A 10,911-nucleotide genomic window follows, 5' to 3' on the forward strand; every position below is an offset into this window, starting at 1 on the left:
CAGGAAGGCCCTGGTCAACCAAGGGCTGGAAAACGGGCACAAGGTGGTCGCGGGGGAGCCAAAAGGGTGGGAAATTACCGAACGTGCAGAGACGGCACCTCATCTCGTTTCTGCGGGGCTCTGCTCGCCGCGGGGCAGCTCTTACCTGTGTGCTGGCCCCGCCCCGTGGCCTGCGGCCCAGTTCCGCCCCGCCCGACCTCTACCTGGAGCCCAACCGCCACGCCCCTAGAGGCGGCTCGCAGCCCCGCTCCCCCTAGTGGGGAAGGCCAAACACACACACGCTTTTAGCAAAAAGTAGACTTTTATTACAGCAGCAACTGAGGCGAATTGAATGGCCCCCCGGGGCCACAACTGCAGCACCACCCTTCCCTCCCGCCCGGCTGCCCCAGCGGGATTGTAGAAGTCAGCTCCCCCAGTGCCCGGGGCCTCCTGTCCACACAGGTTGAGCGGGAGCCAGCAGACCTGCTATTCGCCCTCAACTAGAAGGCGGCTGCTGAGGAGACCCAGGCCCACGTCTGTGCAAAACAAGTAAACAAAGTGCAGAGGGGGGGAGGAGGAGCAGGGGTAGGATGATGCTCAAAACCAGGGAGTCCCCACGGCCCTCCTGAATAATAAAGGAGAGAGGGGGCTTCACAGGGTAATACTGACTGGGGGAGGGTCAGAGGGCTGTTGCACATGTAGTGCCAGCCACAGCTCAGACAGGGGCCTGGCCCGAGTGAGCTCTAAGAGGAGACGGTGACAGCGGCTGAGTTGAGGGTGCTGTTCCTGGCAAAATTGAACTTGTTCAGAGTCTCCTCTAGCAGAGAAGTCAGTCTGCTCTGGTCAGCCTGGAGGAGAAGAGCTCAGTGAGAGAGGAACTGAGAGAATAGAAGGAATGGAGGCAGCCAGGGCAGAAAATGGAGGAAACCTCACCTCACTAATGAAGCCCAGCTGCACCAGCTCAGCAGCCAACTCCGGGATGTTCTCATCTGGCAGAGAAACAGGCGGGGGTGAGTACAGTACAGGAGGGAGGGACTCAGGTTACCCCTGCTAGGAAAGAAGAATGGAAGCAAAACTGATCCACCCACACCCGTCTTAGAGGCTGAAGTACTCATTCTATGAGTCAATATATTTTGTCTGTCACCTCAATTATGATTACGCCCCTCCAAGATAAGAAATCCATCCTCCAAGGGAGAGACTCACTTGGCATCAAGTCACAGCTCAGGTGTCGGTTCAGTTTGTCCTCAAGCTTCAACAGAAGTGTCAGCTGAAGGATAAGACAATCAGAAAATGAGGACTCTTTACCCACCCTCTGACCCCCTATAGCCTGCCCGGTACAGCCCCTTCCCTAAGCATTACATGATGTTTGACGCCCTCCTCCACCGACTCAATGTTGCACTGCATCAGCACCACCTACAGAGAGAGTGCAGAGGGGACCACTGGAGACAACACAGTAAAAAACTTCAACCCTTAGATGCTTTTCTAGCTCTTGGGACATGGTCGGTGAGGAGCAGAAACACATCCATTCTGTCCTCTCAAGAACAAAGCCTCATCTGAGATGGCCTCTCTTCTCCCATGACCACTGAGACCTCCAAACCCACAGAGCCCCCACCTTTCTGGTCTCCACCTCGGCTGGTTCAGGTGTTGGAGTCTTGACAGAAGGTGGAACCACAGGTGATGTCACCTCCTCCTGCTGTGGTTGCTGAGGCCGAGGCAGGCCAAAAGCTGTGAGTGGGTAGATCCCGTTCCTTCGAAGATGAAGACAGGAACATGGGTTCTATGAATGCCTTAAGAAAGCCACCCCTGCTTCCTCAAGGAAGCCTTTTCTCACTTTCCACTCACCTGACATCTTCAAGGAATTTATCCAATTCTAGAGCTGGTGATTGAGAGTACCTGGAAGAGAAAAGGAAGGAAGCAAAATAGTAGGTTCAGCCATTCCCAGAGAATAGCACTTTACAGACCCCTGAAAAGGGTTCTGATCACACGAGTCTCTCTCCAGTTCATTTTACTCACAGTGTCTGAATGGGCTCTCTTCCTGGTCCTGCAGGGATTTCAGCCAGTACAGCACTGGTATCCATGTTTTTGGTGATCTCCTCCAGAGCATTCTCTGGGATCATGTCTAGAGAACATGACGGAGTGAAATGTTATGGAAGGTCGGGTTAAGATCCACTGATGTCACAGAATGCATGCGTTTCCAATTGGGGTAAAAAATAAGTTTGGAAATACTAAAGAGACCATACCAGTGACAGTTACAACGGCTCTATCTAGTGAAAAGATTTCCTAGCAGAGCCAAGACGACTCACGTTGGTGTCCCACTATGCAGTGGGCTGCAAGGAGTTTGAGCGACGGCACTTCAAACAGTGCTGGGTGGAAGAGAAGTTCTCTGGCTGTTGGTCTGCAAGCAGGCTCAGACTGCAGGCACTTTTGGATAAACTCCTAGAAAAGAGGACAAGGAACTAGAGCAGGCATCTGGCAAACATTTCATCATGTTCATCTAGTCACCTCGTTTCTTAAGACTGTACAAACTACTTAGTGCCTGATGAATGAACAAACTGAGAAAAAATATACCTGAAAGGGCTTTGAAAATGGTAAGGTATTGTATGAAGGATACCAATCACTACCAATCTAGTTTTAATTACTTTATACTCTCCAACCACAAGCTTGCTTTCTTATTTACTGTTCAAACTTGGTATTTATTTTCTACATTTGCCTTCTTGGTCCACTTACTGCCTACTTTCGTCTCCAACCATCACCAAACTTAGCTTCTCAATTTTTTAACTTAACTCACTGTAATAATAATATTTACCATCTTTTTCATTCCCAAGTCTAGGACTACAATTTCTTTAAGTCCACTATAATCATTTACTGAATCCACTGGATTCCTCATGATTCCTTCTAAAACCCCTTCTATCTCTCATCGTCCTATGACAATTAACTTGCTTTCCTACTTTCTTTCTGCACTGCCAGCAATGTCACTTACACTGAATACTTTGTACTTGAATATTCACCTATCTAATTAGTCTACCCACCAATTCAAAACCCTTGCCTTCTTTAAATCTCAGCTCATTATCTCAGGATCCTTTCATTAGTTAAAACTACAGCCCGCTGTTCAGGGTAGATTCTGACTCACAGAAACTATCAGATTTCAGTGGCTGTGCATCTTTATGGGAGGAAATGGCATCTTTCATCCAGAGCAAGAGAGTGGATTCAAACAGCTAGCCTTTTGGTTAGTACCAAAAGTTAATAAATCCCGCATGACTGATCTGATTAAAAGATTAAATGTTGCCATTTCAACCCAGTAATAGTTAAGTCATACAGCATTGTCTGCATACACAGAAGAGATAGGCATACCTAATTAATAGAAAACTTTCAACCCCAGTATTTCTCATCTTAACTCCTACTTATCTGTATGTTTGTATAAAAAAGATAGAGTAGGCATCATCGGTTAAAATGTTACTCTTTTTGTCTATCCTTTCTGATTTATGTTCCCTTATTCTGCTCTTAGGAGGACACATATTCCCAATATGTAGATAGAAGGAAAACCTGAAGAAAAATCTTAAAGTTAGAAAAGAAAGGAGCAATCCTGAAGAACCTTACCCTCTGTAATGGGTCTTCTAGAAGCTGGATTGCATTGCTGATGGCTTCCTGTGGCACATATGAGGATTCTCCATTGCCCTGAATCTCCAGCACTGCCATCTGCAGTGAAGAATAAAAAGGAAGAGATCTAAGAACCTCAGTACTTCTACAACCACTGCCTTAAGACACTTTCTGATGACCAGTACCTTAACTGTCCTCCCTTCCACCTTTTAAATGTTTTTTTCATTCTCTCCTCACCTCTAGTGCACACATGCCAAATGAATAGATGTCCACAGCTGTTGTTACATTAGTGACTTCTAGAAAAACAGAAAGTATAAATAATATATTTAATATATACATAATACATAATAAAATTGGAAATGGGAGGTGGCAAAAATACTCAAAATAACTTTTTGTACACTAAGACAGAAGGATCAGAAGTTTGTTATGTGACCTTTGTGCATCGGTTTGTAAGAGAGGTAAGTTGAGTGAAGGACAAGACTGAGAAAACTGGATGTCTTACCTCCATACTCTGGTGCAAAGAAGTGTAGATTCTTCTGCTCTTCTCGACAAGTCTTCACATGATTGTTGATAGTATCAGGAGCCACTGGTAGTAGGGGAAATACCCACAATCTGACCACCATCAATAAAGCATATTCTTAATCCAGAGAGAGATTCCCCAAAAGCTAAAACCTCCTGATGTTTCATTTCTAAGTCTCAACAGTTACAAACTTATACCCTTCCCCACTTTGAATTACAGAGAAAACATGAACATCACCTATATTTCCCCTTTCTCAGGTCTGCTGCTTCTCTTCTGAGGTTCCTAACTCATTAGCAACAATGGTTCTATATTAAATTAACAGGTGCATGGGGACTTAGTAAGGCTAGAGCAAGATGGTCTAAAGAAAAACTCATTTGTGATCTGTTCACCTTCACTAAAGTCCAGGTTCATCAAATTCCTGATCATATTTAAATGTTTAGCTTTGTTTCTTTTATATACCCTGCATCTTACAAAAACATAAGTAGCTCTTCCAAATCTGGGACAATGAGAGACCTCAGGAACTTGGACAATGAAGGGTAAAAATTACTAACATACAACAACTAGACAATCTCCTTGTTACCCACCTGAGCAGAACAAAACTAAAAAAAAAAAAAATAGCTCAGAATTGAGCCAGTACCCAATACCCTTGAGAAGGTTTCACTTTTAATCCAAAACTTTTTACATGCCTACTCCATCCCCTTATTCCCAACACTGCCTGCTACAGAGCTGAAACAAGGAACCAAGGCCAGGCCCATTTGGACTCACTCAGATCATAAACAATGACTACAAGTCACAGAGTCTAGGAGCACAGTATGATTTGGGGAACCAGCCTGATGATGAAGGGGGGATAAGAATTCAAGAGGTAAGTGGCCAGCCAGGCATAATCCACAGGAAACAAGCAGGTTATGGAGGGACAAGCAGGTGGAGGACTAGGAGGGCAAAAGCTAAGCAGGCATAATTAGACAGGGAAGGCAAGGAAGGAGGGCTTTGCTCCCACGACTGCATGCACTGGGCAGCCGCAAAGGGGAGCAGAGGGAGAACAAACAGAGCCCCAAGAAGGGCGGAGGGAGCTCTCACCATTAGCAAAAATCCTATGAAAGACTGTTGGGAACAGAGCAGCCCGTAAGCGGGAGGGAGGAAAACAGAGAAAAGTTGTGAGCGATGGAGTAGCCAAGCCCCAGACAAATGAACACACCAATGTCACGCAGACACAGCACACAAAAATGTACACTGCACACAGATACACAACACAGCAAATGAAAGCACTCACAGCAGGCACAGCCTGGAACCTCCTTTGATAGGGTCTGGCCCTAAGGGCTCAAATCAGACCTTACACCACTCTTGTCCCTTCCCAGCCTCCTAACAAATATGTGGATTAATGCCAGTTTTCCTCCATACATATATAGCTTATACTCTATCCTCTTTCTTCTAATTAATTGGCCTCTATAAGTTCCCCTAGCAAGGTACTTTCTTTGATCACCAACCCATAGCTCATCATTTTGTTCTTTTCCCTAATTCCATTCATCTTACCCCTATGGTTCCCAAATTCCCGAGGCTCCCCTGCCCAGAACCTCTCCCTCCCCTCACCAGAGCCAATCTTGATGAGTCCGTTGTGCTGGATGAAGATGGTGTCACAGGTCAGGTTCCCATGGATGATGGGGGGGTCACAGGAGTGCAGGTAGCTGTGGGGGCACTGGGCTGTTAGAGGGGCCACTGGGAAATTAAGGGCAAGGGGAACCCAAGGGTTAGGAAGAGTAAGGGCCAGATCTTCTGCTGGTCACCACAAAAATAACTCCCAAATACTGAGTCTCCATTATGCCTGATGATTTAAATAGCTGGATAAGCACTGGGAGAAAGTAGTAGCAGGGGAAAAGTATGGTGGTTAGGACAGTAAGATGAACTCTCATAAAGACCTGTAGGGACCTAACTTTGACAGTGTATGACTCAAAGAAAGTAGTAAGCAGAAAAGAATAGCAGAGTAGTGCCCTGAATCCATTCAGAGGAACTAAATTGGGAAATAGCCAGATACAACTTACCTGAGGGCAGAGAGGATTTGTGTGCACCAGCGTTTCCAAGCCTAGAATACAATTTATTCCAAGGGTCAGCCATAATGCCTCCCTAACACCTCATTCACCAGTTCCTTCCTTTCATCCCTTCCTGATTAGCATCAAAATTAATACACTGTAAAAAACTTTTACACCAGCCTAACACTTTGTTCCCTCTCCATACCTTTTCATTCATAGTCTTGTGGTTCTTTTTGGTTTTCTTGAGAAATTGCTTAAGACTGCCAGATGACATATACTCTGTGATAAAAATGACCTGTGGAGGCAAAATAAATAAGGCCTTACAGTAGAAATGATCTTTTACCTGTTGACATATACACCAGCTATATATTCCAAAGTGGTCTTTTTAAAGAATGTTCTCTCCTTTTGTTCTTAGCATCACTATTTTTGATTTAACAATTAACAGTGCTGGGCAAGAAAAGCTATGACAAATAGCAAAAAATTTCATTTCTTTCAGCCCTGTCTATCACAAAAGACAAAGGCAGCAGTCAAAGAAAGCACTGTTCTCATCTCCATAGTAGCTGATTCCAGTTCCATTGTGAAACTATCTTAATCTAGGTATATAACGAACAATAAATGCAGCTAGTCCTACAGTACGAAAATACCAGATGGCACTCTTACCCTGGCCTTGTTCTCTTTGATGTCAGCCCAATACTTATGAAACTTAACAATGTTGAGGTGTTCCAGCTGAATCAGATTATCAAACACAGCACGAACCTTTTCCTGGTATTAAGAGAAACAGTGAGATAATAAGAATTCAGAAATCACTGTACTAATCCTTAAAAGTCAATTTCATTATGCCCCCCCATTCCCTATTACTTTCTTAAAATGATCTAATCCTTCTCACAATCAGCTTCTAAAAACCAATCCCACTTTAATACCAATGTTCTAATACTTCAAAGGCCCCGTCCTTTCACCATCACCTACCTCCTGTAACTTGTAGTTCTTTCGTTCAGAAAACTGTACCTCATTCCATACAACCTCCACACCCTCCTCTGTATCCATGGCCAGGTATGCACTATCAATACCTGGAACATTCCGCTGATTCACCTGAGAAGAAATTAAAATAAAATTAAAAAATTAATGTTACTTCTTAAATCCTCTAAGGATATCTTCAATGGAATGGACTTGACAGTAGCTGCAAAAATCGGCCCAAACACAGCAACGATTGTGAAAAATGTTGTAGTTTTGTTCTGTCATATAGAGGGTCTTTTAGAGTCAGAGCTGACTCAATGGCACCCAACAACAAGAACATAAACCCTCAATTTGAATACTCCATTCAATCATTCTTTCCTACCCTCTACTTGGTAGAGTCTGATCTGCCCCTTGAAGATGTTAGCTTCTCGAGTTTCTCACCTCGTTCCCAAGAATTACACAACCACCATCTTACCTCTTCTCTCCTCTTCTGCCAGCGACCACAGGGTGATTCTTCCAGAATTTCGGACTCATCTTCACTTTCTTCTTCTTCCTCTGGAGAAGCAGCTGAAGTTGTGGAGGTCACCGGAGGTGACACTGATGTCAGGCCAGGAGCTGAGGATGAGGATTCGACCTTTGGGTCTGAGCCACTACTAAGTACTGTCTGGGATTCCCCCTCCGACATGCTGGCACACACACAGTCCTGCATTTGTTGAAGAACAGAAGAAGAAAAGTAGAGAGGATCAGGACAGATCTATAAAGATAATCCTAATAACTTTCTTCAAAATAACATTTTAAAAATGCCTCCCTTGTTTCTTTCATTTAAACACAAAATCAGAATTAATGCTGCTTAAATGTGGAAACAAACTATTCTCCATAATCTTGTCTGTAGTAGAGGAATTATCTCAGTTGAAGATGACTAAACAAGAAGGAATAGCAAATACAATTTGGGGGGGGGTTATATATGTGTGTGTGTGTGTGTGTGTGTGTGTGTGTGTGTACACCATCAAACTGAATCTGACTGGTACAAGAGGAGATTGTCCCTCCTTCTCCAGCAAAGCATCTGGTGGATTCGAACCACACGCCATTTGGATGCAAATACAAGTTTTAAAGCAATATAATTCCACTTAATAAAAGCCAAAAAGCCATCCTTTTCACCAAATAATCACACATCACTCTTCTCTTTCAGAGCACAGAAGTTCAGAACAACTCTAGACTCCAAAATGGTCTACTGATCCAACCCCCTCAGTCTAGACCTATAACAGCCTCAGCTAATATATCCAGCTGGAATTCTCAACTGATTTTATCCAGTTAGAACTAAACTTGTCACTGATTATACATCCTTCTAATAGAACGAACCTGCCAATCCATAGTTAGGCTATCTTTGGTACAGGTGAGTGGTGATTAGTGAGCTCATCCCTTCTGACCTCACCTTTCCTGTGAAGTGAGTGTGGCAATAAGGACTGGTTAACAACATTTTTAATTTATTCAAAGCTGTCAACCACCTATTAAAAATCCTCAGGCTAGCTCCTTGAGATATAATAATGAACAAAATAAATAAAATTCCACATATTCATACAGATAAAAGACTTTAAACTTTCCATTTCATTTATATGGCTCAAACATACTTATGCTTCTATTCTGTGGACACTGAATCTGACATGATATTGTTCAAAGACAGTTAACTCAAAATGCTGCTTTTGTAGGAAAACAGTACTGTCTAAAATTTCTAAGGATATGACTATGAAAAATAATTCTTAGAAAAGAAACTTCAAAACTTAAATGTCAATAATTTAAAAAAATCAAAAGACAATCTCTGAATTATTACATATCCAGTGAAGAAAGGTTTTAAAAGAATGGTAACCTGAGTGTCCTAGCTTGAACACCCTCCCTTGATATTCTGGAAAGTAAATTTGCTCTTCTAAGTTCAGAATTCCAGAAGCAGCCAGTCAACATCAATGTTTTGAAAAGCCCACATTTTTTAGAACTCTCATATCTACTTCCTCCCACCCATAGCCCAAACCCATGTTATATTTAACCTAAATCAAGATTTTTTTTAATTAGATGAAATGATAAAAAATAAACAGGCAACAAGTCACCATAGAGAAAATTTGGTAAACTACTTTCTCAATATTATTTTCTAAGTCTTTGCCCCCTAAAAAGATTTAATTTGCCTTAATATCAAACCATCCAAACCAAATCCATTACTGAGTAAATTCTGACTCATACCGAACCTATATTACAAGAATTGTACTGGCTGCATAGGGTTTCTGAGTGTAAATCTTTATAAAGGTAAATGTCTCCTGCTAATTTTCTAGTAGATTCAAACTGCTGACCTCTCAGTTGGCAAGCCACTGCACTACAAGAGCTCCTTATGCCTTAATAGTCTACCAGAAAATGTGAGTTAGAACTCACTATCCTCACTATCTTTTTTCTTTTGAAAAGTAGCTAAAAATAGATAAGTTGTATCAACAAATTTTCAAATGGAAAACTAATTTGCTCTGTAAACTTTCATCTAAACCACAAAAATGTTTGTACAGTTATTTCCTAGGGCAGCTATAGTCACTGAATGACATCTAGCATCTAGAAGAGCTTAGAAAAAATTTCCAGGTAGATTATACTAAAAAGTGATGGTGAAGTTCAAATATGGGAAACCTAGCAAGTGTTCTAAAGAACACCTGTGAACCCAGGATATAGGCAACTAAACCACAGCATCTTCCAGCTTACTGTCCTCAAGTCAGAACCCACTCATCTTTCTCCCGGAGAACTAGTGGATTCAAACCAACAGGGTCTAGCAGCGCTACTCCATACAAACCAAGCCAACAGAGCAATCCATAGTAGGGGACCACAAAATGAAGTTAAACCTTCAATAATCAGACACTCTTGGAATGATGAGGGCAGTACCCAAGAGCTACCGAGCACATCACCCATAGATAAACACTGAGAGTTTTGCCTTCCCGCTGTTGAGAGGTTTAAGGATGGGCCAATGCTTGGGAAAAGACATCAAGCTGCGAAATGTGGGAGGGTCAGAAGAAGACTCAACAAGATGAACTGACACAGACCGTAACAATGGACTCAAGCGTATCAGAGATCGAGGTCGGCAGAGGATGTAGGGTAAGGTTTCTGGCTGTTCACAGAATCGTAGTGGTAGCTCCGAGTCCACGGTACTTAACAGCAATATTGGCTAAAAAAGGTGATTCAAATCCACTATTGGCTCCACGGGAGAAAGATAGGCAGTTTTCTAGAAAGATTTAGAGACACCAGAAGAGGGCGTGGACCAGTGGACGCAGGGATTACAGACTGCTAACCTAGGTCAGCCGTTCGCACACACCAGCCGCTCTCGGGGAAAGATTACAGCCTTGGAATCGCAGGGAGTCAAAACCCTCTCAACTGCAACGGGTTTTCGCTGTTTGTATTCGGTTGTGCTTAGGTCGAAGACATGCATGCTAATGAGTTTTGGGTTTACGCCCACAGGGGAATCTCCCTCGCTCCTGGCAGCCCCAGCGAGATGCACAGTATGCTCACTTCGAAGAAGGAAGATCGTCCCGCAAAGTTTTTCTGACACTCTGATTGCCTGAGCTGCAGCCCCTCTCTGACTCAGCCTCTCAGCAACAGCTCTCAGGGCACAGGTCTCACGGCTGCACTCACCCAGGGCTGACCAAACAAGTCCGAGACCTACGAGCCCATCCAGTTAGAAAGAAAAGCAAGGAGCGGAGAGGAAGAAGAGGCCCTCTGAATGTGACATTCCAACAGGTCGCCCAGCCCCGGGGCCCGGGAAGGGAGCGCTGGCCCGCGCCGCCCGCCGCCCTGCAGGCCCAAGAGCGCGCCGCCGCCACC

At 43.7% G+C, this 10,911-nt stretch overlaps 2 protein-coding genes across 2 annotated transcripts in view; both read right to left on the reverse strand.

The window, feature by feature from the left end:
• KRTCAP3 (keratinocyte associated protein 3) overlaps positions 1-103 on the reverse strand; it is a 1,386-nt gene extending 1,283 nt beyond the window's left edge. Inside the window, exon 1 of the mRNA XM_006880693.1 lies at positions 79-103. Within this exon, the coding sequence (XP_006880755.1) occupies positions 79-103 (25 nt within the window). The remainder of the gene's footprint in view (positions 1-78) is intronic.
• Positions 104-282: 179 nt separating this feature from the next.
• Positions 283-10,911, reverse strand: part of NRBP1 (nuclear receptor binding protein 1) — an 11,244-nt gene continuing 615 nt past the window's right edge. Inside the window, exons 2-18 of the mRNA XM_006880581.1 lie at positions 7,550-7,777; positions 7,087-7,209; positions 6,781-6,882; positions 6,326-6,415; positions 6,133-6,173; positions 5,684-5,778; positions 4,079-4,162; positions 3,814-3,872; positions 3,577-3,675; positions 2,283-2,415; positions 1,993-2,098; positions 1,822-1,872; positions 1,592-1,727; positions 1,339-1,392; positions 1,183-1,246; positions 913-968; positions 283-827 (exon numbers count right to left, since the gene is read on the reverse strand). Of these exons, the coding sequence (XP_006880643.1) occupies positions 723-827; positions 913-968; positions 1,183-1,246; positions 1,339-1,392; positions 1,592-1,727; positions 1,822-1,872; positions 1,993-2,098; positions 2,283-2,415; positions 3,577-3,675; positions 3,814-3,872; positions 4,079-4,162; positions 5,684-5,778; positions 6,133-6,173; positions 6,326-6,415; positions 6,781-6,882; positions 7,087-7,209; positions 7,550-7,759 (1,608 nt within the window). The 5' untranslated portion in view covers positions 7,760-7,777 and the 3' untranslated portion in view covers positions 283-722. The remainder of the gene's footprint in view (positions 828-912; positions 969-1,182; positions 1,247-1,338; positions 1,393-1,591; positions 1,728-1,821; positions 1,873-1,992; positions 2,099-2,282; positions 2,416-3,576; positions 3,676-3,813; positions 3,873-4,078; positions 4,163-5,683; positions 5,779-6,132; positions 6,174-6,325; positions 6,416-6,780; positions 6,883-7,086; positions 7,210-7,549; positions 7,778-10,911) is intronic.

Source organism: Elephantulus edwardii, unplaced genomic scaffold (assembly GCF_000299155.1).
Source record: "Elephantulus edwardii isolate Elephantulus edwardi_28Jun2011 unplaced genomic scaffold, EleEdw1.0 scaffold00009, whole genome shotgun sequence".
NCBI lineage: Eukaryota > Metazoa > Chordata > Mammalia > Macroscelidea > Macroscelididae > Elephantulus > Elephantulus edwardii.